Source organism: Oncorhynchus keta, chromosome 7, assembly GCF_023373465.1.
Source record: "Oncorhynchus keta strain PuntledgeMale-10-30-2019 chromosome 7, Oket_V2, whole genome shotgun sequence".
Classification (NCBI taxonomy): Eukaryota; Metazoa; Chordata; class Actinopteri; order Salmoniformes; family Salmonidae; genus Oncorhynchus; species Oncorhynchus keta.
The window spans coordinates 42899429-42927309 of record NC_068427.1 but is presented as its reverse complement, the minus strand read 5'-3'; the positions used below and the strand labels follow the sequence as shown (position 1 = coordinate 42927309).

The 27881-nt window shown below is 42.7% G+C and overlaps 1 protein-coding gene across 1 annotated transcript in view; it reads left to right on the top strand.

Annotated features, from left to right (window-relative positions):
* Positions 1-23604, top strand: part of LOC118386436 (rho GTPase-activating protein 15-like) — a 110186-nt gene extending 86582 nt beyond the window's left edge. Inside the window, exons 12-13 of the mRNA XM_052522944.1 lie at positions 13220-13325; positions 22640-23604. Coding sequence (XP_052378904.1) covers positions 13220-13325; positions 22640-22823 — 290 coding nt within the window. The 3' untranslated portion in view covers positions 22824-23604. The remainder of the gene's footprint in view (positions 1-13219; positions 13326-22639) is intronic.
* The last annotated feature ends 4277 nt before the right edge of the window (positions 23605-27881 follow it).

Below are 27881 nucleotides of genomic sequence, written 5' to 3'. Positions count from 1 at the left end.
CTCTCAGTATGCTTGTCTGTGTTTTATCTGTTGAAACTCTCAGTATGCTTGTCTGTGTTTTATCTGTTGAAACTCTCAGTATGCTTGTCTGTGTTGTATCTGTTGAAACTCTCAGTATGCTTGTCTGTGTTTTATCTGTTGAAACTCTCAGTATGCTTGTCTGTGTTGTATCTGTTGAAACTCTCAGTGTGCTTGTCTGTGTTGTATCTGTTGAAACTCTCAGTATGCTTGTCTGTGTTTTATCTGTTGAAACTCTCAGTATGCTTGTCTGTGTTTTATCTGTTGAAACTCTCAGTATGCTTGTCTGTGTTTTATCTGTTGAAACTCTCAGTATGCTTGTCTGTGTTGTATCTGTTGAAACTCTCAGTATGCTTGTCTGTGTTGTATCTGTTGAAACTCTCAGTATGCTTGTCTGTGTTTTATCTGTTGAAACTCTCAGTGTGCTTGTCTGTGTTGTATCTGTTGAAACTCTCAGTATGCTTGTCTGTGTTTTATCTGTTGAAACTCTCAGTATGCTTGTCTGTGTTGTATCTGTTGAAACTCTCAGTATGCTTGTCTGTGTTGTATCTGTTGAAACTCTCAGTATGCTTGTCTGTGTTTTATCTGTTGAAACTCTCAGTGTGCTTGTCTGTGTTGTATCTGTTGAAACTCTCAGTATGCTTGTCTGTGTTTTATCTGTTGAAACTCTCAGTGTGCTTGTCTGTGTTTTATCTGTTGAAACTCTCAGTGTGCTTGTCTGTGTTGTATCTGTTGAAACTCTCAGTATGCTTGTCTGTGTTGTATCTGTTGAAACTCTCAGTGTGCTTGTCTGTGTTTTATCTGTTGAAACTCTCAGTGTGCTTGTCTGTGTTTTATCTGTTGAAACTCTCAGTATGCTTGTCTGTGTTTTATCTGTTGAAACTCTCTGTGTGCTTGTCTGTGTTTTATCTGTTGAAACTCTCAGTATGCTTGTCTGTGTTTTATCTGTTGAAACTCTCAGTGTGCTTGTCTGTGTTTTATCTGTTGAAACTCTCAGTATGCTTGTCTGTGTTTTATCTGTTGAAACTCTCAGTGTGCTTGTCTGTGTTTTATCTGTTGAAACTCTCAGTGTGCTTGTCTGTGTTTTATCTGTTGAAACTCTCAGTATGCTTGTCTGTGTTGTATCTTTTGAAACTCTCAGTATGCTTGTCTGTGTTGTATCTGTTGAAACTCTCAGTATGCTTGTCTGTGTTTTATCTGTTGAAACTCTCAGTATGCTTGTCTGTGTTTTATCTGTTGAAACTCTCAGTATGCTTGTCTGTGTTTTATCTGTTGAAACTCTCAGTATGCTTGTCTGTGTTGTATCTGTTGAAACTCTCAGTATGCTTGTCTGTGTTGTATCTGTTGAAACTCTCAGTATGCTTGTCTGTGTTTTATCTGTTGAAACTCTCAGTGTGCTTGTCTGTGTTGTATCTGTTGAAACTCTCAGTATGCTTGTCTGTGTTTTATCTGTTGAAACTCTCAGTATGCTTGTCTGTGTTGTATCTGTTGAAACTCTCAGTATGCTTGTCTGTGTTGTATCTGTTGAAACTCTCAGTATGCTTGTCTGTGTTTTATCTGTTGAAACTCTCAGTGTGCTTGTCTGTGTTGTATCTGTTGAAACTCTCAGTATGCTTGTCTGTGTTTTATCTGTTGAAACTCTCAGTGTGCTTGTCTGTGTTTTATCTGTTGAAACTCTCAGTGTGCTTGTCTGTGTTGTATCTGTTGAAACTCTCAGTATGCTTGTCTGTGTTTTATCTGTTGAAACTCTCAGTATGCTTGTCTGTGTTGTATCTGTTGAAACTCTCAGTGTGCTTGTCTGTGTTTTATCTGTTGAAACTCTCAGTGTGCTTGTCTGTGTTTTATCTGTTGAAACTCTCAGTATGCTTGTCTGTGTTTTATCTGTTGAAACTCTCAGTATGCTTGTCTGTGTTGTATCTGTTGAAACTCTCAGTGTGCTTGTCTTTGTTGTATCTGTTGACACTCTCAGTGTGCTTGTCTGTGTTGTATCTGTTGAAACTCTCAGTATGCTTGTCTGTGTTTTATCTGTTGAAACTCTCAGTATGCTTGTCTGTGTTGTATTTGTTGAAACTCTCAGTATGCTTGTCTGTGTTTTATCTGTTGAAACTCTCAGTGTGCTTGTCTGTGTTGTATCTGTTGAAACTCTCAGTATGCTTGTCTGTGTTTTATCTGTTGAAACTCTCAGTATGCTTGTCTGTGTTGTATCTGTTGAAACTCTCAGTATGCTTGTCTGTGTTTTATCTGTTGAAACTCTCAGTGTGCTTATCTGTGTTGTATCTGTTGAAACTCTCAGTGTGCTTGTCTGTGTTGTATCTGTTGAAACTCTCAGTGTGCTTGTCTGTGTTTTATCTGTTGAAACTCTCAGTGTGCTTGTCTGTGTTTTATCTGTTGAAACTCTCAGTATGCTTGTCTGTGTTTTATCTGTTGAAACTCTCAGTATGCTTGTCTGTGTTGTATCTGTTGAAACTCTCAGTGTGCTTGTCTGTGTTGTATCTGTTGAAACTCTCAGTGTGCTTGTCTGTGTTGTATCTGTTGAAACTCTCAGTATGCTTGTCTGTGTTGTATCTGTTGAAACTCTCAGTATGCTTGTCTGTGTTTTATCTGTTGAAACTCTCAGTATGCTTGTCTGTGTTGTATCTGTTGAAACTCTCAGTAAGCTTGTCTGTGTTGTATCTGTTGAAACTCTCAGTATGCTTGTCTGTGTTTTATCTGTTGAAACTCTCAGTATGCTTGTCTGTGTTGTATCTGTTGAAACTCTCAGTATGCTTGTCTGTGTTGTATCTTTTGAAACTCTCAGTATGCTTGTCTGTGTTGTATCTGTTGAAACTCTCAGTATGCTTGTCTGTGTTGTATCTGTTGAAACTCTCAGTATGCTTGTCTGTGTTGTATCTGTTGAAACTCTCAGTATGCTTGTCTGTGTTGTATCTGTTGAAACTATCAGTGTGCTTGTCTGTGTTGTATCTGTTGAAACTCTCAGTATGCTTGTCTGTGTTTTATCTGTTGAAACTCTCAGTATGCTTGTCTGTGTTTTATCTGTTGAAACTCTCAGTATGCTTGTCTGTGTTTTATCTGTTGAAACTCTCAGTATGCTTGTCTGTGTTGTATCTGTTGAAACTCTCAGTATGCTTGTCTGTGTTGTATCTGTTGAAACTCTCAGTATGCTTGTCTGTGTTTTATCTGTTGAAACTCTCAGTGTGCTTGTCTGTGTTGTATCTGTTGAAACTCTCAGTATGCTTGTCTGTGTTTTATCTGTTGAAACTCTCAGTATGCTTGTCTGTGTTGTATCTGTTGAAACTCTCAGTATGCTTGTCTGTGTTGTATCTGTTGAAACTCTCAGTATGCTTGTCTGTGTTTTATCTGTTGAAACTCTCAGTGTGCTTGTCTGTGTTGTATCTGTTGAAACTCTCAGTATGCTTGTCTGTGTTTTATCTGTTGAAACTCTCAGTGTGCTTGTCTGTGTTTTATCTGTTTAAACTCTCAGTGTGCTTGTCTGTGTTGTATCTGTTGAAACTCTCAGTATGCTTGTCTGTGTTTTATCTGTTGAAACTCTCAGTATGCTTGTCTGTGTTGTATCTGTTGAAACTCTCAGTGTGCTTGTCTGTGTTTTATCTGTTGAAACTCTCAGTGTGCTTGTCTGTGTTTTATCTGTTGAAACTCTCAGTATGCTTGTCTGTGTTTTATCTGTTGAAACTCTCTGTGTGCTTGTCTGTGTTTTATCTGTTGAAACTCTCAGTATGCTTGTCTGTGTTTTATCTGTTGAAACTCTCAGTGTGCTTGTCTGTGTTTTATCTGTTGAAACTCTCAGTATGCTTGTCTGTGTTTTATCTGTTGAAACTCTCAGTGTGCTTGTCTGTGTTTTATCTGTTGAAACTCTCAGTGTGCTTGTCTGTGTTGTATCTGTTGAAACTCTCAGTATGCTTGTCTGTGTTGTATCTTTTGAAACTCTCAGTATGCTTGTCTGTGTTGTATCTGTTGAAACTCTCAGTATGCTTGTCTGTGTTTTATCTGTTGAAACTCTCAGTATGCTTGTCTGTGTTTTATCTGTTGAAACTCTCAGTATGCTTGTCTGTGTTTTATCTGTTGAAACTCTCAGTATGCTTGTCTGTGTTGTATCTGTTGAAACTCTCAGTATGCTTGTCTGTGTTTTATCTGTTGAAACTCTCAGTATGCTTGTCTGTGTTGTATCTGTTGAAACTCTCAGTGTGCTTGTCTGTGTTGTATCTGTTGAAACTCTCAGTATGCTTGTCTGTGTTTTATCTGTTGAAACTCTCTGTGTGCTTGTCTGTGTTTTATCTGTTGAAACTCTCAGTATGCTTGTCTGTGTTTTATCTGTTGAAACTCTCAGTGTGCTTGTCTGTGTTTTATCTGTTGAAACTCTCAGTATGCTTGTCTGTGTTGTATCTGTTGAAACTCTCAGTGTGCTTGTCTGTGTTTTATCTGTTGAAACTCTCAGTGTGCTTGTCTGTGTTTTATCTGTTGAAACTCTCAGTATGCTTGTCTGTGTTTTATCTGTTGAAACTCTCAGTATGCTTGTCTGTGTTGTATCTGTTGAAACTCTCAGTGTGCTTGTCTTTGTTGTATCTGTTGACACTCTCAGTGTGCTTGTCTGTGTTGTATCTGTTGAAACTCTCAGTATGCTTGTCTGTGTTTTATCTGTTGAAACTGTCAGTATGCTTGTCTGTGTTGTATTTGTTGAAACTCTCAGTATGCTTGTCTGTGTTTTATCTGTTGAAACTCTCAGTGTGCTTGTCTGTGTTGTATCTGTTGAAACTCTCAGTATGCTTGTCTGTGTTTTATCTGTTGAAACTCTCAGTATGCTTGTCTGTGTTGTATCTGTTGAAACTCTCAGTATGCTTGTCTGTGTTTTATCTGTTGAAACTCTCAGTGTGCTTATCTGTGTTGTATCTGTTGAAACTCTCAGTGTGCTTGTCTGTGTTGTATCTGTTGAAACTCTCAGTATGCTTGTCTGTGTTTTATCTGTTGAAACTCTCAGTATGCTTGTCTGTGTTTTATCTGTTGAAACTCTCAGTATGCTTGTCTGTGTTTTATCTGTTGAAACTCTCAGTGTGCTTGTCTGTGTTGTATCTGTTGAAACTCTCAGTGTGCTTGTCTGTGTTGTATCTGTTGAAACTCTCAGTGTGCTTGTCTGTGTCGTATCTGTTGAAACTCTCAGTATGCTTGTCTGTGTTGTATCTGTTGAAACTCTCAGTATGCTTGTCTGTGTTTTATCTGTTGAAACTCTCAGTATGCTTGTCTGTGTTTTATCTGTTGAAACAGATTTGACCTATTTTAACATGAACAGATTTTATTCCATTCTTTTCTCCCAGAAATGGATGACCAACAACCTTTAAAATCTTCTTCTGTTAATTCAAAAATGTCTAATTAGAAGAAAATGAATATTTTCCCAAGTTGTCCTTGTCTGTGCCATCAGTAACCATGGAAATGGAGTCATGTGAGTTAGTAACTGGGCAACCCAGAGGAGGAGAGGAGTGGAGAGAAGTCTGTAAGCTGCTCCTCGCCTCACATCTCCATCAAGCCAGGGACTTTCTCATCACTAAGTAGCTAGCACAGTATAATACACAGCTCTGATTTAGTCACTATAGTGACACAAAAACACAAACAACACATTGGAAAACAGCTCTGCGCAGAAAATCAAGAGAATATATTCTCTCAGTAGGAGTTGATGCACCCACTTAAGCAATAACTTTACCAATGAGGGTTTTGTATTTATGATAATACTGTCAATTAGGGCGACAAAACTGGATGTACGGTATATGACAAACTTAAGAGAATCATATTCCTCTTTATAATGTTTGTTACTTGTTTGTAAATAGTTATCATGGTGATATCCTACATTCTGCAAACGGTCCAGGCTACAATTGGGTCAGCTCATCAGATGGCTATTTCATCAGGATCTTTATTGGAAAATGGTAACACCCAGGGCTAGTTCCAGGTCATCTTGGGTGACGCCCCACTTCTCAAGCTTCAAAGAGACACAGCATGTGTACATGAATAATTGCACAAACTTTTGACCTGGCCTAGTTCAGCTAATAATTACCATTACGCTAGAACAAAACTAACAGAAAGATTTAGGACATCCTGTAATTATTTATTCTACCTCAAATGCAAAGTGCACATCCCAGAAAGGCAAGCAGAGAGCCCAGAGCCCAGAGCAGAGAGCCCAGAGCCCAGAGCCCAGAGCCCAGAGCCGAGAGCCCAGAGCCCAGAGCCCAGAACCCAGAGCCCAGAGCCCAGAGCCCAGAGCCCAGAGCAGAGATCCCAGAGCCCAGAGCCCAGAGCCCAGAGCCCAGAGCCCAGAGCCCAGAGCAGAGAGCCCAGAGCCCAGAGCAGAGAGCCCAGAGCCCAGAGCCCAGAGCAGAGAGCCCAGAGCCCAGAGCAGAGAGCCCAGAGACCAGAGCAGAGAGCCCAGAGCCCAGAGCAGAGAGCCCAGAGCCCAGAGCAGAGAGCCCAGAGCCCAGAGCCCAGAGTAGAGAGCAGAGAGCCCAGAGCCCAGAGCAGAGAGCCCAGAGCCCAGAGCCCAGAGCCCAGAGCCCAGAGCCCAGAGCCCAGAGCCCAGAGCCCAGAGCCCAGAGCAGAGAGCCCAGAGCCCAGAGCCCAGAGCCCAGAGCAGAGAGCCCAGAGCCCAGAGCAGAAAGCCCAGAGCCCAGAGCCCAGAGCACAGAGCCCAGAGCCCAGAGCCCAGAGCAGAGCCCAGAGTAGAGAGCCCAGAGCCCAGAGCAGAGAGCCCAGAGCCCAGAGCCCAGAGCAGAGAGCCCAGAGCCCAGAGCCCAGAGCCCAGAGCCCAGAGCCCAGAGCAGAGAGCCCAGAGCCCAGAGCAGAGAGCCCAGAGCAGAGAGCCCAGAGCCCAGAGCAGAGAGCCCAGAGCAGAGAGCCCAGAGCCCAGAGCCCAAAGCTCAGAGCCCAGAGCCCAGAGCCCAGAGCCCAGAGCCCAGAGCCTTACAAGCCCTTTACGGAGGAGTTATTCTGACCAGTATGACAGTCTATGGTTTCTTTCTGTTATCTGACTCATTGAGAGAGACTTATACAGAGAACTCATCATAATCACAGATTGATTCTTGACATGTGATTTTGTGTTCATAATGAGTATTAATTATGTTTGTATTTTCTGTAATGGGAAATGTGGTGCAAAGCACTACCATGAATATGCAATGAATCATTTTTTTTTTACAAATTATTAACAACTATCTTGAAATTGACCCTTCTGTTCTGTTGTGCTGAGACCTCTTTATATGGTAATATTTAAGTTTGAGAATAACGTTTCTTCATAATTCAATTTGACCTTTGATCAAAATAATTCAATATATTACCTTTTTATGAAATGGGGGCATTCAATGATCTTCTAAGACTTATTGTAATTCATTAACCAAAAGCAAACAATTGCGATCCATTTACAATCTCAATCACAACTTCCAGGATGATTTGCTTTCTGATAATATTTGTCCTGCCAGGGTTCTGTTGATCCATGCGCCGCCTGGCTGGAGATGAGGCTGTTTTGAAACTAGATTTCCTGAAACAAATGATGTTTCCCTGTTAATGGGATTAAATGCACAGTGGTTTAGATGGTGAATTTGTATCTAGTCACTGTGTCACCGATTGAAACACTTAAGGCTATTCTGCAGTAATTGTCTATTCAAAGTTCAAAAGGCACACGCAGATCTGAGCTTTCCTTATTGCAGGTGTATGGTATCAATTGAATAACATAAGAAAAAAAGAAGAAACCTGCAAACTGCTCTTGCTAGTATTCCTAGTATTGTTCTTTATTAAGCTTTACAGATCGGACTCAATGCCAGTCAGAGCTTTTTAAGCCCTTGAGGCCGATACGTAAAGCCTAATATAGAGCAGCGATACTAGCAAGAGCAGTGTACAGGTTTCTTCTTTTCTCTCGCAGTAATTGTCTTTAAAATGTGCTGGAAGTTGGAAGTAATTGTTTTAGTGATACAATATGAAAGTAACTATGAAATAATACATTTAATAAAGTGTCTATATTGTAGGTTATTACCTCTACTTAGAGATAGAAAAGAAAACATGTTGGGGGCACTTACCTTCTTGTTCCAATCCATACACCTCAATCACTTTTCAATCTTTGTTCTGGATCAAGTGACAGTTCCATGGGCTACGCCACAACCGGTATTGAATTACATTGGACCACCAGTGTGTGTTTGTGTTGAATGCATACCTGGATGAGGAGTTGTAATGGTCTCTTATCATAACAAGTCATAAATTACTTAATCCCCTCTAGGTGCCCAAAATCTGTCTAACACTGCAACCGGGGACTAAAGTTGACTGTTTGTTTAGTCTTCTGTGGGGTCCGCTGTTTCCCATCATTGAGAGACTTTCCTGTCTCTGCCAGATCTATAACAATATTGGATGCGTCAACAAAAGACAACTGGGTCTTCCATGAAATTGTACCACATTTAGTGTTGTGTGGGACCACAATGAGTCAGATCCATCAATTAAATAATTAAAACACTTAATCTATACGGAGGCTGAAAATGATCTAAGTGTTTTGAACGTTTGTGTGAAGAGCAGTATTGCCTGGGGTGTGTTCAGTCCGATCAAACGTTCGCTATGTAGCGTGACAGTTTGTACTGAATGACACATTCCTACAAAACGTTTTTCAATGCTTTTTTAACAGACTTTGAGGTACATTTGCTCTGTTTGATGGGTGTTGCTTGAAGCAATGAGTAGCATATGTAAAAGGCAGCGTCCATGCTGACAGAGTTCCCCAACCCATAACCCAACCTCTCCCCATTTTTCAAATGTCCTTCAGAACGGCACCGTTTCCAATTAATTTAAAGTTACACACCGTTTTTTTTGCACTAAATGCTGCCCTGTATTCAACTAGCTTCCGTGCTCAATCAGTACCATGCAACATGACCCTGTGTGACTTTACAGGTCAGGCTATATGTCACAGGGTGTGGTACATTGGAGTGAATCAGCACATTCAGATACTATAATCCTAACAGGGCATTTCAGCCTGCTTTAAATGAATGACACTCTCCTCTCCATCTGTCCACAATGGTGAGCTGAGGGACATCTCCAATATGTCAGCCACCAACGGCAAAGTCATGAATGAATCATGTCCATTGTGCCAGTTATGGAGACTAGATTAAATATTTTAGGGTGAGGCCTTCTATTGATTAGCTATGTAGCACCAGACGTCTCTTAGAAAGTGAACTTAATTAACAGATATATTACCTGGTCCCTTTCAGTGTGTTTACTAAACTCTAATGTTAAGTCACTTCGGATAATCTCAGTGATAACTTCCAGTCATAGTTGGTAGAGAGGACAAAAACGAAACTGGATAACTTTGTTGAGAGAGAGTGACGGGGAAAGATCCCACAGACAGAGCAGAGAGAGCAAAGACGGAGACAGTGACAGAGACAGAACCTAGAGCAGAAAGTCAGGGGCCCTATTCTCTTCTCCAGAACGTGTTTGTCCATCTGTGCCCAACTGGCGGGGGTTGGCACCCGACGCGGGCATCTGCCACCTGTGCCCGTGCCAGCTCGGTGCACACGCAGACATCTGCTCTGGCCGTGCTCAAGGGGAGCCTCCACGGTACAACAGACAGGGGGCCAAACATTGTCCTCGCCTCGCTCTGCTGCTCTGTCTGTCTGCTAACAACCTGGGGTAATCAGAAGAAGCAATGTTGGGTAGACTCCATTAGGCCATCAGTGTTACCCCTAACCTGTGGCTTCCTCTGGAGATTAGAGAAGGATGTTGAGCACAGAGAGGGTAGAGGAAATAAGAGGTTATTGTCGTCTCTACCAGGTAACAAGTGCCAACAGATGGATCGACTGTTACTGACTGTAGATGTGTTACTGACTGTTACTGACTGTAGATGTGTTACTGACTGTTACTGACTGTAGATGTGTTACTGACTGTAGATGTGTTACTGACTGTAGATGTGTTACTGACTGTTACTGACTGTAGATGTGTTACTGACTGTAGATGTGTTACTGACTGTTACTGACTTTAGATGTGTTACTGACTGTAGATGTGTTACTGACTGTTACTGACTTTAGATGTGTTACTGACTGTAGATGTGTTACTGACTGTTACTGACTGTAGATGTGTTACTGACTGTAGATGTGTTACTGACTGTTACTGACTGTGGATGTGTTACTGACTGTTACTGACTGTAGATGTGTTACTGACTGTTACTGACTGTAGATGTGTTACTGACTGTTACTGACTGTAGATGTGTTACTGACTGTAGATGTGTTACTGACTGTTACTGACTGTAGATGTGTTACTGACTGTAGATGTGTTACTGACTGTTACTGACTGTAGATGTGTTACTGACTGTAGATGTGTTACTGACTGTTACTGACTGTAGATGTGTTACTGACTGTAGATGTGTTACTGACTGTTACTGACTGTAGATGTGTTACTGACTGTAGATGTGTTACTGACGGTTACTGACTGTAGATCTGTTACTGACTGTTACTGACTATAGATGTGTTACTGACTGTTACTGACTGTAGATGTGTTACTGACTGTTACTGACTGTAGATCTGTTACTGACTGTTACTGACTATAGATGAGTTACTGACTGTTACTGACTGTAGATGTGTTACTGACGGTCACTGACTGTAGATCTGTTACTGACTGTAGATTAGTTACTGACTGTAGATGTGTTACTGACGGTTACTGACTGTTACTGACTGTAGATGTGTTACTGACTGTTACTGACTGTAGATGTGTTACTGACTGTTACTGACTGTAGATGTGTTACTGACTGTTACTGACTGTAGATGTGTTACTGACTGTTACTGACTGTAGATGTGTTACTGACTGTTACTGACTGTAGATGTGTTACTGACGGTTACTGACTGTTACTGACTGTAGATGTGTTACTGACTGTAGATGTGTTACTGACTGTTACTGACTGTTACTGACTGTAGATGTGTTACTGACTGTAGATGTGTTACTGACTGTAGATGTGTTACTGACTGTAGATGTGTTACTGACTGTTACTGACTTTAGATGTGTTACTGACTGTAGATGTGTTACTGACTGTAGATGTGTTACTGACTGTATATATGTTACTGACTGTAGATGTGTTACTGACTGTGGATGTGTTACTGACTGTTACTGACTGTATATACTGACTGTTACTGACTGTAGATGTGTTACTGACTGTAGATGTGTTACTGACGGTTACTGACTGTAGATCTGTTACTGACTGTAGATCTGTTACTGACTGTAGATGTGTTACTGACTGTAGATGTGTTACTGACTGTTACTGACTGTGGATGTGTTACTGACTGCTACTGACTGTTACCGACTGTAGATGTGTTACTGCCTGTAGATGTGTTACTGACTGTTACTGACTGTAGATGTGTTACTGACTGTAGATGTGTTACTGACGGTTACTGACTGTAGATGTGTTACTGACTGTAGATGTGTTACTGCCTGTAGATGTGTTACTGACGGTTACTGACTGTAGATGTGTTACTGACTGTAGATGTGTTACTGACTGTAGATGTGTTACTGACTGTTACTGACTGTAGATGTGTTACTGACTGTAGATGTGTTACTGCCTGTAGATGTGTTACTGACGGTTACTGACTGTAGATGTGTTACTGACTGTAGATGTGTTACTGACTGTTACTGACTGTAGATGTGTTACTGACTGTTACTGACTGTTACTGACTGTAGATCTGTTACTGACTGTAGATGTGTTACTGACTGTAGATGTGTTACTGACTGTTACTGACTGTAGATCTGTTACTGACTGTAGATGTGTTACTGACTGTAGATGTGTTACTGACGGTTACTGACTGTAGATCTGTTACTGACTGTAGATCTGTTACTGACTGTAGATGTGTTACTGACTGTAGATCTGTTACTGACTGTAGATGTGTTACTGACTGTAGATGTGTTACTGACGGTTACTGACTGTAGATCTGTTACTGACTGTAGATCTGTTACTGACTGTAGATGTGTTACTGACTGTAGATGTGTTACTGACTGTTACTGACTGTAGATGTGTTACTGACTGTAGATGTGTTACTGACGGTTACTGACTGTAGATGTGTTACTGACTGTAGATGTGTTACTGCCTGTAGATGTGTTTCTGACGGTTACTGACTGTAGATGTGTTACTGACTGTAGATGTGTTACTGACTGTAGATCTGTTACTGACTGTAGATGTGTTACTGACTGTAAATGTGTTACTGACGGTTACTGACTGTAGATCTGTTACTGACTGTAGATGTGTTACTGACGGTTACTGACTGTAGATCTGTTACTGACTGTAGATGTGTTACTGCCTGTAGATGTGTTACTGACTGTTACTGACTGTAGATCTGTTTCTGACTGTAGATGTGTTACTGACTGTAGATCTGTTACTAACTGTTGCAGTTTTCAGGGTTTTCTTGTTTTTCAGTTATTTTCTTTCACTCTCTCCCTCTTTAGCTAACTACAGAAACACACACATTCCCATGTGTTTCCCCAACTGTTCCTAAATGGAATAGCATTACAGCAAGCAAACATCTGTTCACATTAACACGCTAAATTAGTTTGGGGTGGAAAATGAGCTTGATCTCTGGGTTGGTTGTATTGACGTCCCCGCCTGGTCTGCCCCCCTATGAGTACTAAATCATCAAGGATTTTCTCTCTGGGATTATCTAACTCATCTGACCAATGTATTAGGTTTCTATTTTTGTTTGATTGCAATCAAATAAAGTCTCACCATTCTCATTGAAACACATGCACAGTGTTTGAGAGAGTTCATTCGGTGTATTCTTTTAACCTATTAAAGCACAGTGTCCTGCAGGCATACACTATCAGGAGAGGAGTGTTACCCATCAGCCATCATAACACGATGGATTCTACCAATTTATAGAGGTCATAAATCAGATACAATGTCGCCGAACAGTTTACCGTCTCTCTAAGGCTTTTGCATTATGGGTAAGGGCCCATCTGACATCCCATTGGAGGGTTGGAGACTCGGACATTCCTGCCAGACAGCTAATTGGTCAGCCATTAAGTGTTGTGTTTCAGTAACACTAAAGCTCTAATGGCTTCCAGTAATAACAGTAGTGATCATCCATTAACACACGATGTAAAGTCTCACTAACTCTTGAATTGAATGTGTATAATCAGACAAACATCCCACATTAGGATTATCAATCTTTGTAGTGATATTCCCCCAAATCTTCCTTCTGAACAGAGACGAAGGAATGCAAACAGAAGGTACAGCTGATGAAGAAGCTAGTACTTCAGCTCCCTAAACCCAACCAGGACACCATGAGAGTACTCTTCAGACACCTGCAGACGTAAGTTCACAGCCTTTCATGTCATTGGAGCACTTCATGTTGTTTTTTTAATGTCCAGAATTCGGACGCATTGCACTGCACTGTTAGGTACACAAGCATTTCACCACACCCACAATAACATCTGCTAAATATGTGTATGTAACCAATAACATTGGGGGGTTTGATTTGTAGAATAAAGCAGGCGAATGGTACTACAATAACTACTGATAGAACTCATAAAGTATCTTATCTGTTAGTGTTTCAAAAAATCTGATTGACAACAGAGGGTCAGACTAAAACATCAAGCTCGGTAGAAAGTTTATATGACCCTCCTATCCCCCTTCCCCCACCCGACTGAAGCATCCTGGCCCCATGTGTACAGGGAAGGGGGAAATGACCTCAGTGCTGCCTGCCTGGCCTCGGTCCACTCTGACAGTCCTGGCCAGGCTAAAGGGGCCATATGGCTAAACCCATGTCCCAGGAGAGGTATTCCATCCCATCTTACCCATATTTACCACCCCACACAGGAGGCCAAATGAATCATTTTAGATTGATGAGCCCCTCCCTCACTGGAACATACCCCTTGGCTGCAGCAGAGGATGTGTGTGTGTGTGTGTGTGTGTGTGTGTGTGTGTGTGTGTGTGTGTGTGTGTGTGTGTGTGTGTGTGTGTGTGTGTGTGTGTGTGTGTGTGTGTGTGTGTGTGTGTGTGTGTGTGTGTGTGCGTGCGTGCGTGCGTGCGTGCGTGCGTGCGTGCGTGCGTGCGTGCGTGCGTGCGTGCGTGCGTGCGTGCGTGCGTGCGTGCGTGCGTGCGTGCGTGCGTGCGTGCGTGTGTGTGTGTGTTTTGTCTGTTTGCTTCCGAATGCCAGGTCCCTCAATTAGTCCCTCACTCAAATCCCCATGCAGAATCGCCTGCAGAGATACCCCCGAAGAATCTCTGTCTCTGTCTCTCTTTCTCTCTTTCGTTATCTCTCTTTCTCTCTCTCTTACAGCAATGACACACCTAAATAAAGGGTTTACGTTTGCAGAAAAAAGGCAAATAATAAGGAAATAAATAAATCACACATGATCCTAATTAACTGTGGTCTGCTGTGTAATTTAGATTGGGCACACGTACCTAGCAACAGAGAGTGGGACTGGGAGTGAAAGCAGTACAGAGCGAGAGGGAGAGAGAGAAAGAGGTGAATAAGATTTAAACCACATCAGTAGGTAGGGATATAGCAGCCAAAGTCCTGGATCTGGTCCCTAGGGACCCCTTCTCCTGCCATTCTGTCACATGACATCTTCTGGCTTAATAATTTTCAAGGTGACAGGACAGGGGGAAGTTATTTTGTGGCGGAGACAGACTTGGAGGCACTGCCTGGGATTTACTCTGTCCCCACAATTCCCTTGCAGTGAAACCATTTGGGCAAAACAATGCATCATTAACTTTACTTCACTTATTCTCATAAAATCTGTCAATGGACTATTATTCAACATATTATATTATGCAAAACTACATAAAGGATCTGCAGGAGACATAGAGGACCAGGTAGAGTATAATATATTTCTCTGAGATTGCCAGAGAGAAAGAGAGGAGACACTGAGAAAATCGTCTGAAGACAATTAGAAGAAAAGAATGTGAGTACAGAGTTAAATCTGAAAAACACTTATCAGCATGTTGCCTCATCAAAGATATCAAATGAGATTACAAAAAGGCCCTGTAGAGAGAATGTGTTAATGTGTCTGTCCCTGCCTCCCACATTAAACGACGTTTGTTCCAAAATTAAGAGTGGTTTATCATCCAAGACTTCACTGAGCAGTTTTATTTCGGTCCTGGCTGGGTTGACCGTGCCTTCAGTAAATGCAAAAGTCTATGAACATTTCTCACTGCTTTGTTGTGGCTTCATTCTCTGCTTGTGTGGAACCAGTGATCCTCTTTCTCTGCAATCCATGGGGGCTGGCTTCAATATGGAGCCGTGTACTTGCATTGTGATGATGTGGTCAAGGAAAGCAGATTCTCTGAAAGGGTACCTTCACTTAGTCATTCTATTTATTCTCCTATTTCTGTAGTTTTTTTAATCACTGCTGTTCATGGTACCATTTATCACAAGGGCTTTAAAAAAATCCATGGGTCTGTTTTCTGTCTTTCAATTCTTGCAGACCTTACTGCTGAGTGGAAAACAAACCTTTGGATGTAACGTCTCTAGGGGTAGTAGGAAGCCACAGCTGAGACTAGGAGAGTAACAAAATCAACGGGTGCTACTGGAGCGGAATGGATGGCATAGGTCTGTCTAGGACAGCTCTTATGATTCAACTGCCATGTTCCCACGCAGTGTTTTGTAACCACAGTGCACTGAGAAGATGCTCACTGGAAACTTTTCAACACGTGAACAAATGTTTGGTCCCATATGGGGTATTTTTAGTTCAGATCAGATGGGGCACTGTCTGTTCACTTTACGAGACTGACACTTACAGTTTCAACCTCCGAGCCATTGACCACCCCCCCGTCACCTCGCCTCCGCACCCCACCTCCTCCGGCTCCCAGGCCCAGTCTCCTCTCATCTCCTCCTCACCTCAATTTATTATCTGTCTCATGATCCTGAAGAAGTCAATGATCCTGACCCAATTAGGAGGAGGAATGAGGGTAGGAGGGACGCCATCATGGTCCAGCTCCCATTTTCTGTCATGCCCCGCTTGGCGAAATGTGATGCTAATTAATTACCATTGGCATCTTGGGCCATGCACGTCAGCTCATGTAGGAGATATCAACCATTCGTCAGATCAAATCATGAGTGCCCTCTGGTCACCTCTCAGGGTACGGTAGGCTGGACACTCACTGCTGATAGCTGTGCATACCCCCATGGGATTTTGAAATCATTGTGCCAGTTGAAGTGTTACTGACATGTCTTTGTGATTTTTGGGTGTGCAGTATTTAAAGTCTGATTTTGTTTTCTGCAGGACTAGTAGTATTAGAGGTAGTAGTAGAAGTAGAAGTGGTGGTGGTAGTCGTAGTAGTAGTAGTGGTGGTGGTGGAAATAGTGGTAGTAGTAGTAGTAGTGGTGGTTTGTGGTAGTAGTAGTAGTAGTAGTGATGGTTTGTGGTAGTAGTAGTAGTAGTAGTAGTAATAATAGTGGTTTGTGGTAGTAGTAGTAGTGGTGGTTTGTGGTAGTAGTGGTAGTAGTAGTGGTGGTTTGTGGTAGTAGTGGTGGTAGGAGAAGTAGTGGTAGTAGTAGAAGTGGTGGTAGTTTGTGGTAGTAGTAGTAGTAGTGGTGGTGGTGGAAGTAGTGGTAGTAGTAGTAGTAGTGGTGGTTTGTGGTAGTAGTAGTAGTAGTGGTGGTTTGTGGTAGTAGTAGTAGTAGTGGTGGTGGTGGAAGTAGTGGTAGTAGTAGTAGTAGTGGTGGTTTGTGGTAGTAGTAGTAGTAGTAGTAGTGGTTTGTGGTAGTAGTAGTAGTGGTGGTTTGTGGTAGTAGTGGTGGTAGGAGAAGTAGTGGTAGTAGTAGAAGTGGTGGTAGTTTGTGGTAGTAGTAGTAGTAGTGGTGGTGGTGGAAGTAGTGGTAGTAGTAGTAGTAGTGGTGGTTTGTGGTAGTAGTAGTAGTAGTGGTGGTTTGTGGTAGTAGTAGTAGTAGTGGTGGTGGTGGAAGTAGTGGTAGTAGTAGTAGTAGTGGTGGTTTGTGGTAGTAGTAGTAGTAGTAGTGGTTTGTGGTAGTAGTAGTAGTGGTGGTTTGTGGTAGTAGTGGTAGTAGTAGTAGCAGTGAAAGTGGTGGTAAGAGGTGGTGGTGGTAGTAGTAGTAGTAGTGGTGGTGGTAGTCGTAGTAGTGGTAGTGGTGGTGGTGGTGCTGGTGTTGGTAGTAGTGGGGGTGGTAGTAGTAGTGGTAGTAGTAGTAGTAGTGGTGGTGGTAGTAGTAGTAGTAGTGGTGGTGGAGGTAGTGGTGGTGGTGGTAGTAGTATTAGTAGTAGTGGTGCTGGTGGTGGTGGTGGTGTTGGTAGTAGTGGGGGTGGTAGTAGTAGTGGTAGTAGTAGTAGTACAAGTACTGGTGGTGGTGGTAGTAATAGTAGTGGTGGTAGTAGTGGTGGTGGACGTAATAGTAGTGGTAGTAGTAGTAGTAGTAGTTGTACAAGTAGTGGTGGTAGTAGTAGTGGTGGTAGTAGTAGTAGTGGTAGTAGTAGTAGTAGTGGTGGTGGTAGTAGTAGTAGTGGTGGAGGTAGTAGTAGCAGTGTTGGTGGTAGAGGCAGTAGTAGTAGTAGTAGTGGTGGTGTTAGTAATAATAGTGGTGGTAGTAGTAGTAGTGGTGGTGGTAGTAATAGTAGTGGTGGTAGTAGTAGTACAAGTAGTAGTACAAGTAGTAGTAGTGGTGGTGGTAATAGTGGTAGTGGTGGTAGTCATAGTAGTAGTGGTAGTAGTGGTAGTAGTAGTAGTAGTAGTAGTAGTTTGTGGTAGTAGTAGTAGTGGTGGTTTGTGGTAGTAGTGGTAGTAGTAGTGGTGGTTTGTGGTAGTAGTGGTAGTAGTAGTGGTGGTTTGTGGTAGTAGTGGTGGTAGGAGAAGTAGTAATAGTAGTAGTGGTAGTAGTAGTAGTGGTAGTAATAGTAATGGTAGTAGTAGTAGTACAAGTAGTAGTAGTACAAGTAGTAGTACAAGTAGTGGTGGTGGTAATAGTGGTAGTGGTGGTAGTCGTAGTAGTAGTGGTAGTAGTGGTAGTAGTAGTAGTAGTAATAGCAGTGGTAGTAGTGGTAGTAGTAGTAGTACTGTACATGTACTGGTGGTAGTAGTAGGTGTAGAAATAGTGGTGGTAGTAGTAGTAGTACTAGCAGTGGTGGCTGTGGTAGTAGTAGTGGTAGTAATGGTAGTAGTGGTAGTAGTAGTAGTAGTAGTAGTAGTAGTGTACATGTATTGGTGGTAGTAGTAGTAGAATTAGTGGTGGTAGTAAAAGTAGAAGTAGTGGTGGTGGTAGTAGTAGTAGTAGTACTGTACATGTATTGGTGGTAGTAGTAGTAGTACTAGCAGTGGTGGCTGTGGTAGTAGTAGTGGTAGTAGTGGTAGTAGTAGTAGTAGTACTGTACATGTATTGGTGGTAGTAGTAGTAGAAGTAGTGGTGGTAGTAAAAGTAGAAGTAGTGGTGGTGGTAGTAGTAGTAGTAGTACTGTACATGTATTGGTGGTAGTAGTAGTAGTACTAGCAGTGGTGGCTGTGGTAGTAGTAGTGGTAGTAATGGTAGTAGTGGTAGTAGTAGTAGTAGTACTGTACATGTATTGGTGGTAGTAGTAGTAGTGGTGGTGGTAGTAGTCGTAATGATGGTGGTAGTAGAAGTAGTGGTGATGGTGGTAGTCTTAGTAGCAGTAGTAGTGGTGGTAGTGGTAGTGTTTGTAGTAGTAGAAGTGGTTGTAATGGTGGTGGTAGTGGTAGTGTTTGTAGTAGTAGAAGTGGTTGTAATGGTGGAAGTAGTAACAGTGGTGGTAGTAGTAGTAGTAGTGGTGGTGGAGGTAGTGGTGGTGGTGGTGGTGGTGGCAGCAGTAGAGGAGGTAGTAGTAGTGGTGGTAGTAGAGGAGGTAGTAGTAGTGATGGTGGTCGTAGTAGTGGTAGTTGTGGTGGTGGTGGTAGTAGTAGTAGTGGTGGTGGTGGTAGTAGTAGTAGCAGTAGTGGTGGTGGTAGTAGAAGTAGCAGTAGTTGTGGTGGTAGTAGTAGTAGTAGTTGTGGTGGTGGTAGTCGTAGTATTGGTAGTTATAGTAGTAGATGTAGTGGTAGTAGTAGCAGTAGTTGTGGTGGTAGTAGTAGTAGTAGTGGTGGTGGTGGTGGTAGTAGTAGTAGCAGTAGTGGTGGTGGTAGTAGTAGTAGCAGTAGTTGTGGTGGTAGTAGTAGTTGTGGTGGTGGTAGTCGTAGTATTAGTAGTTATAGTAGTAGTTGTAGTGGTAGTAGTAGTAGTAGTTGTAGTGGCGGTGGTGGTGTTGGTAGGTGTGGTAGTAATAGTAGTAGAGGTAGTAGGTATAGTAATCAGCATGGTCAGAGGAGGAGGAGGAGAGTAAGAGTATAGTTTGCTAGAGTAAGCATTTCAACACTAACTTATAGCAGATTCCACTGTGCAGTGGCAGAATGACCAGAGCTTCGCTAGGTGATCTTTTCCTCCTGTGAATATACAGTGGAATTACTCTAATAATTGATTCGCCTTATTTGAGATCATTAGTGAACCATTGGCTATGAAAATCCAGATCCTTAGATCATCGCAGTGTTCTAATATTAAAACGTGGATGGTCTGACAGGCAGAGAACAGTGATGTACAGGCACAGGGCTGAGTTTAATTGCAGACATAAATGGGAAATGATAGTGTGTACACATTGTAATCGGGTTGAGACACACCCCAAAGCACTTAGTCACATGGACACACAAGACACAGACATACACACAGCATATCAACTGCATGAATAGATACTGTATTTGCCAGGTCAATTAAAACTGTATTTACAAGGTCAATTAAAAAGCACTCACTCATCATATTGTCATCCACATGCTCAATTATTTGCATTCAGTAAACTCATCCCCTTAAATAGATCTTCACACAGAATTCTGATGGCCCATGCATGTGGTGAGAGTGAATCTGTACTGTAGTTATGCTTTGGTAGCATTGATAAATAGGTGCCAGGGAATTTTACTTCCTGCAATTACGTTCCCACCTGTGACCATAAGAGTTCGCGTCTGGAATCAATTATGGCACTTTTCCCACAATAGTCCAAAACGTCAGCATTTTGTAACTTATAGCATTATGGCACTGGTAGACACTGTTCAGTACTACTACGACCACTATTGTTACTACTATGGCCTTACTTTCATACATAAACTACCACAGCACACGGCTACACCACTACGCATTCGCTCTGACACAGTATCATGATAGCATATTTTATGGACAAGTATATATTTGTTTACTCAAAGTGAGATGAGGATAAATATTCATGATATCAGGTTGGATCATCTTCAGGCCTTTCTGTCCGTAATGAGGTTGAGAAGTATGCATGGCATGTGCCCACGCAGGGTCGATATTATAATGACATATGGCAGAGCAAGATGTTGACCATCACATACGATTAACGATTTAGAGGCATTTTTTCCATTGGTGAGGTACAGCCTGATCCTGACCTTTTCAGAGAAGCTGTTTATTGACATACTGTAGACTGTACACCGAAATCAGCTGTTTAGACAGACTATCTCTAGTGTGAATATCAGTCCTTCTGAAATGCCTATCTTGATTGCTCTCTTGCATACCTGTATATCTGCCTTTACAACAGTTACAAGTTATGTTGACTGAACTATTAACTATTAAAGTAGTTGTCACAAAGAATACTCACTTCACATACTGAAAAAAGGGGAAAAAAATGCTATGTTTTTTATAATACCTGTTCACTAAATGTGTATGCCGCTGTGACGTTGGAAAATGTACAGGCTGTTTTTTATTATTTAATACTCGTTAAAAATATATATATTTCAGCCATAGATAACATATTTAGGGCTAAAGACCAGCGTCAGACGTCGTAGTGCAGCAGAGTGCTGAGAGCTGAGACCAGCCTAAGCCTGGCACTTTGACAATACCTTTTGGATGCAATTATCTGCTGAGAGGCCGTGTGTGGATTCGTTTTGAGCATGGAGGGACCCCATCCCACCTCAGAACGCTTCGTCAAGAGCCCACAGACAGCTTGGAGATGCGCCCCATGCCACAGGCCTTCCATCCCATTCCAGGCCTCACTCCATAATGGGCCCAGAGGCCTGTGGGTGGCAGCCTCCTCCACGGAGGGAGTAGAGAGAGGAGCGGAGTGAGTCCCCCTGCCTGGGCCTACTTGGTGTCTCAGTCCCACAGCCAAGCCTCAGCTCAGGGATAATGCTTCTCAAAAATACTATCATGTATTCTGTGCTTACCCCCAAAATGTAGTCCTTATATGCACCCTGCATAGCGTACTGCTCATATCAAGATAATGGAATATATTTCTGATGGATTATGGCAAAGGAAGAAGGCGATCTGTAAAGTAAAACAAAAGGGAGTCACTGAGGAACCAATTTCCTCATTGTGGCATAGAAACCTACAGGATGTATATTTATTTTATTTCACCTTTATTTAACCAGGTAGGCTAGTTGAGAACAAGTGCTCATTTGCAACTGCAACCTGGCCAAGATAAAGCAAAGCAGTGTGACACAGACAACAACACAGTTACACATGGAGTAAATAATAAACAAGCTAATAACACAAACAAGTCAATGACACATTAGAGAAAAGAAAGTCTATATACAGTGTGTGCAAAAGGCATGAGGAGGTAGGCAATAAATAGGCCATGGGAGCGAATAATTACAATTTAGCATATTAACACTGGAGTGATAAATGAGCAGATGGTGATGATGTGCAAGTAGAGATATATCATGTACAATACTTGCATGTGCTTCTTGATTTCCTTTCAATATTTTTTTGTTGCCCTTTTTCTCCCCAATTCCGTGGCATCCAATTGGTAGTTACAGTCTTGTCTCATCGCTGCAACTCCCGTACGGACTCGGGAGAGGCGAAGTTCGAGAGCCGTGCTTCCTCCGAAACACAACCCAGCTGAGCAGCACTGCTTCTTGACACAATGTCCGCTTAACCCGGACGCCAGCCGCACCAATGTGTCGGAGGAAACACTGTACACCTCACTACCGTGTCAGCGTGCATTGTACCTGGCCCATCACAGGAGTTGCTAGAGTGCAATGGGACAAGAACATCCCTGCCGGCCAATCTGGGCGACGCTGGGCCAATTGTGCGCCGCCCCATGGGTCTCCAGGTCGCGGCCAGCTGCGACAGAGCCTGGATCGAAACAGGATCTCTGGTACAGCTAGCACTAAGATGCATTGCCTTAGACCACTGTGCCACTCTGGAGGCTCCTGCTTCTTGATTTCCTGATACCCAGGATTCTCCAGACATCTCTACACTGAAACTTCATCCTGATTGATTTAGTAACTTTCCCTATTCAGATACATAGAGTCAATGGATGTTCTTCAGTTCACTGCCGGTGCTGAACGTGTGGTATGAAGTGAGCGTTTTAGTTGTGGTTGAACCTGGACCTTTGAATACACAAAGCTGGGTGCACAAATTATATACAGTGTTGCCAATAGTGAAATAGGAGATGCCTTCAACAGGGGCCATTCAAGGGTAAAAATGTGCATTGCTGACAAGTCTGGTGAACGTACGTAGAAATGATCCACCATCATCCAGTGGAAATGAGATCTCGTTTTGTGATGATCATTGATGTTGACTTGAAAAACCAACCTCGTTTCATGACTTTTTATGAATTTATCCCATTGTTTCAAACTCTTATTTTCCCAGATAATTGAACTCTTCTCTCTCTGCAGGATTCTGACGTGCTCCCAGAAGAACCTCATGTCGACCCAAGGCATCAGCATTGTGTTTGGCCCGACACTCATGTGGCCTGAGCTGGACTGTGGGAACATGGCGGTCAACATGGTCTATCAGAACCAGATAGTGGAGTTCATCCTCATTGAGAGCCCAGAGATCTTCGGCCTGCAGAAGAAGTGATAGGGACATTTCATCTACAGCTATGGATGAAACAGACAAGAGGACTTACTGTGCCTAAAGCTTGGAGCGAGTTGCTAGTATTACTGTAATATATTACTAATAGGGAGGATGTACACCTTATGTTAAAGTGTTAGTCATTTAAAAAGGGGATATAATTTATATTTTATTATAAACTGGGTGGTTTGAGCCATGAATGCTGATTGGCTGACAGCCGTGGCATATCAGACTGTATACCACGGGTATGACAAAACATGTATTTTTACTGCTCTAATTATATTAGTAACCAGTTGATAATAGCAATAAGGTACCTCTAGTGTCTGTGGTATAGGGCCAGTTTCCAGGCACTCCGCGTTGCATAAGAACAGCCCTTAGCCTTGGTATATTGGCCATAGACCACACCCCCTCGAGCCTTATTGCTTAACTATATCACTATTATTTCTGTCAGTTTGAAGCCAGTAACTAAACTGTATTTGGTGAATTTTGCATTAGTAAATCCATAATAGTAAAGGACTGTATTTTGTGCTCTGATTTGTCCATTGCCTTTTACTGCACAGTTATCCTGAAAGAAGTACGCACACAATAAGTGATGCTATGTTGAGTTGTTTGTGCATACGTGTGCCTGTGTGATGCATTGTTTTTATTCAAGTCTTTGAATGAGCATCATCCTAAATACCAACTCCAAACTGCAGCCGCCTGTGAGTATCTTTTTTTTTTTTAATTCTATGCAAATGGAGCCTGTCTCAGACACATTTGTAAATTAAAAAGAAGCCTTTGAATATGAGCACTGAGTTTGGTTTTATCAGATACGTTGTATGAAACCACAAAGTCTCCCCTTCTCCTCCAATTTCAAGATTCAGTTTTAGGGGTTAAACACACACGAACACACACAAATGATGAGATAATTACTTTAAATGATTTTCTGTGACGAGCGACCACTCATCCAAACATAACTCATGGAGCTGTTCCTGACATAAAGCAGTCAATCACAGTGTAAATGAATGGGAGGGACAGCAGAGGGGAGGGGAGCAGAGACAGCATTTGTAATTTAATGGTGATCACAGGACCCATGGCATATGTCTGTCAGCTCCTATTATCTGGCACTGCTTCTCAAAGCACAGCTGCAATTAAAACAGGCACCCTAATCTAGACTTGTGTAATGCCATTTAAATGTGTCCCTTTTAAATTTCACATGTCCCCATACTGTACACGGTGAGACCCTTATTATATGTGCTTGAAACTCTCTCTTAAATATTTGTGCAGCGCAGGTTACTGGGACCTGCCAGAATAAATGAGAAGATAATCACATTTGATTTGTATTGTGTGAATATCAAAGCCATCACACATATCGTTGCCCACAAGTACAGTAGTTCTCCTGATGTTTGGCACAACTTTCTAATTTCAAATTCTAAGAGAAGAATTCATTGCTGGATCTTTGATGAGAGTCATGATAAGGCTTTAATCTCAAATAAGACTTTGTTCACGCTTTTAATCAGTAGGCTTGTTTTGATTGGTCCAGACTGATCCAAAGCTGGTCAGCAACACCACTTCTTCATTGGTCTGGGCCAGAGGGAGGGTGGGCGAATCAGCACACTCTGCTGGTCACTAAAGTAAAAGGCAGTGTCACCCACACACAGGTGTTCCCCATCTCTCTATCAGAGCACAGCTGCTTCACCCCTAATTATACGCCTAGAGGCCACATGAAACATACTCCCTGTCTGCTCACAGTATGTGTTCTCCAGGAGCAAAGCTTTGTTGCTCTGAGAGCTATTTTTGACTTTAAAGACCGAACAGGAGATGCATTGTGAGACAAGCAGGTAGGTCTACCGACAATGCGGCTTTGCAACCAAAGGAAATTTGTTTTTCGGGTTGTCTTACTGTAGTTGTGGATCTTTCAGCCTGTCTAAATATCAGTATGATGACAACTCAGTAACTACACCAACAACAAAACTGCAGCTGTCCAGGTGTCCTAAATCAACTGTCATTATACCAGAGAACGGCAGATGTCCAGGTATCCTAAATCAAATTATTGTACCAGAGAACGTCAGCTGTCTAGGTGTCCTAAATCAACTGCCATTATACCGGAGAACATCAGCTGTTCAGGGGTCCTAAATAAACTGTCATTATACCAGAGAATGGCAGCGGTCCAGGGGTCCTAAATAAACTGTCATTATACCAGAGAATGACAGCGGTCCAGGGGTCCTAAATAAACTGTCATTATACCAGAGAATGGCAGCGGTCCAGGGGTCCTAAATAAACTGTCATTATACCAGAGAATGGCAGCGGTCCAGGGGTCCTAAATAAACTGTCATTATACCAGGGAATGGCAGCGGTCCAGGGGTCCTAAATAAACTGTCATTATACCAGGGAATGGCAGCGGTCCAGGGGTCCTAAATAAACTGTCATTATACCAGGGAATGGCAGCGGTCCAGGGGTCCTAAATAAACTGTCATTATACCAGGGAATGGCAGCGGTCCAGGGGTCCTACATCAACTGTCATTATACCAGGGAATGGCAGCGGTCCAGGGGTCCTAAATAAACTGTCATTATACCAGGGAATGGCAGCGGTCCTAAATAAACTGTCATTATACCAGGGAATGGCAGCGGTCCAGGGGTCCTAAATAAACTGTCATTATACCAGGGAATGGCAGCGGCCCAGGGGTCCTAAATAAACTGTCATTATACCAGGGAATGGCAGCGGCCCAGGGGTCCTAAATAAACTGTCATTATACCAGGGAATGGCAGCGGCCCAGGGGTCCTAAATAAACTGTCATTATACCAGGGAATGGCAGCGGTCCAGGGGTCCTAAATAAACTGTCATTATACCAGGGAATGGCAGCGGTCCAGGGGTCCTAAATAAACTGTCATTATACCAGGGAATGGCAGCGGCCCAGGGGTCCTAAATAAACTGTCATTATACCAGGGAATGGCAGCGGTCCAGGGGTCCTAAATAAACTGTCATTATACCAGGGAATGGCAGCTGTACAGGGGTCCTAAATAAACTGTCATTATACCAGGGAATGGCAGCTGTTCAGGGGTCCTACATGAACTGTCATTATACCAGGGAATGGCAGCTGTACAGGGGTCCTAAATAAACTGTCATTATACCAGGGAATGGCAGCGGTCCAGGGGTCCTAAATAAACTGTCATTATACCAGGAAATGGCAGCTGTTCAGGGGTCCTACATGAACTGTCATTATACCAGGAAATGGCAGCTGTTCAGGGGTCCTAAATAAACTGTCATTATACCAGGGAATGGCAGCGGTCCAGGGGTCCTAAATAAACTGTCATTATACCAGGGAATGGCAGCTGTACAGGGGTCATAAATAAACTGTCATTATACCAGGGAATGGCAGCGGTCCAGGGGTCCTAAATAAACTGTCATTATACCAGGGAATGGCAGCTGTACAGGGGTCCTAAATAAACTGTCATTATACCAGGGAATGGCAGCGGTCCAGGGGTCCTAAATAAACTGTCATTATACCAGGAAATGGCAGCTGTTCAGGGGTCCTACATGAACTGTCATTATACCAGAGAACGGCAGCTGTTCAGGGGTCCTACAACAACTGTCATTATACCAGAGAACGGCAGCTGTTCAGGGGTCCTACATCAACTGTCATTATACCAGAGAACGGCAGCTGTTCAGGGGTCCTACATCAACTGTCATTATACCAGAGAACGGCAGCTGTTCAGGGGTCCTACATCAACTGTCATTATACCAGGGAATGGCAGCTGTACAGGTGTACTAAACCAACTGTCAGAGGGTCTATTTGTCAAAGGGAAAGGATACACAGGCACCCTCCAGCACTTCTTACAGCATCAATGCCACTATCTATACCAGTGTAACGGATGTGAAATGGCTAGCTAGTTAGCGGTGGTGCGACTATACCACTATTTATACCAGCATCTATGCCAGCATCTTTAAAAGCATATGTACCAGCATATATACCAGCATCCATACCACTATCTATACCTCTATCTATACATATATGTATAATAGCATCTATAAAACAACAATTGAAGTCGGAAGTTTACATACACTTAGGTTGGAGTCATTAAAACTTGTTTTTCAATCACTCCACAAATTTCTTGTTAACAAACTATAGTCGGTTAGGACATCTACTTTGTGCATGACAAGTAATTTTTCCAACAATTGTTTACAGGCAGATTGGTTCACTTGTAATTCACTGTATCGCAATTCCAGTGGGTCAGAAGTTTACATACACTAAGTTGACTGTGCCTTTAAACACCGACATAATCTGCCCAAGGACTCCTACAGGCCCCTCAGGCGCGACGCCCGCTGAAGGCCCATTATGCTAACCAGCTAGGCCTGCTAGCTATCGAGAGCTACTTGGAACCCTACTAATTCCACGACTGGTCTATCGACGTCACCGCAAGAAGAGGCAGAAACAGACTTACCCCCATCGCGACGTCCCCAAAAGGCTACCTTTCTAGCCACTGCTATCTGCTTGCTTGCTAACCCGGTCTGCTAGCTGCTAGCTTGCCGGGCCCGGTCTGCTAACTGCTAGCTTGCCGGCATGGTCTGGTAACTGCTAGCCCTTGCTAACTGCTTGCTTGCTAACCCGGTCTGCTAACTACTAGCTTGCCCCGGTCTCCTAGCTGCTAGCTTGTTTAGCCCCGGCCTACTAACTGTTAGCTTGTTAGCCTGCTAACGGTCTGAATCGCCGTGTCCCCAGCCAGCCCAACCACTCACTGGACCCATATGTTGACTTGACTACGCATGCCTCTCTCTAATATCAATATGCCTTGTCCATTAATGTCCTGGTGAGTGATTACTGTCTTATTTCACTGTAGAACCTCTAGCCCTGCTCAATATGCCTTAACCAACCATGTTGTTCCACCTCCTACATATGCGATGACATCACCTGGTTTAAACATCTCTAGAGACTATATCTCTCTCTTCATTACTCAATGCCTAGGTTTACCTCTGATGTACTCACATCCTACTTTACCTTTGTCTGTACACTATGTCTTGAATCTATGCTATCGTGCCCAGAAACCTGCTCCTTTTACTCTATGTTGTGAACGTGCTAGACGGCC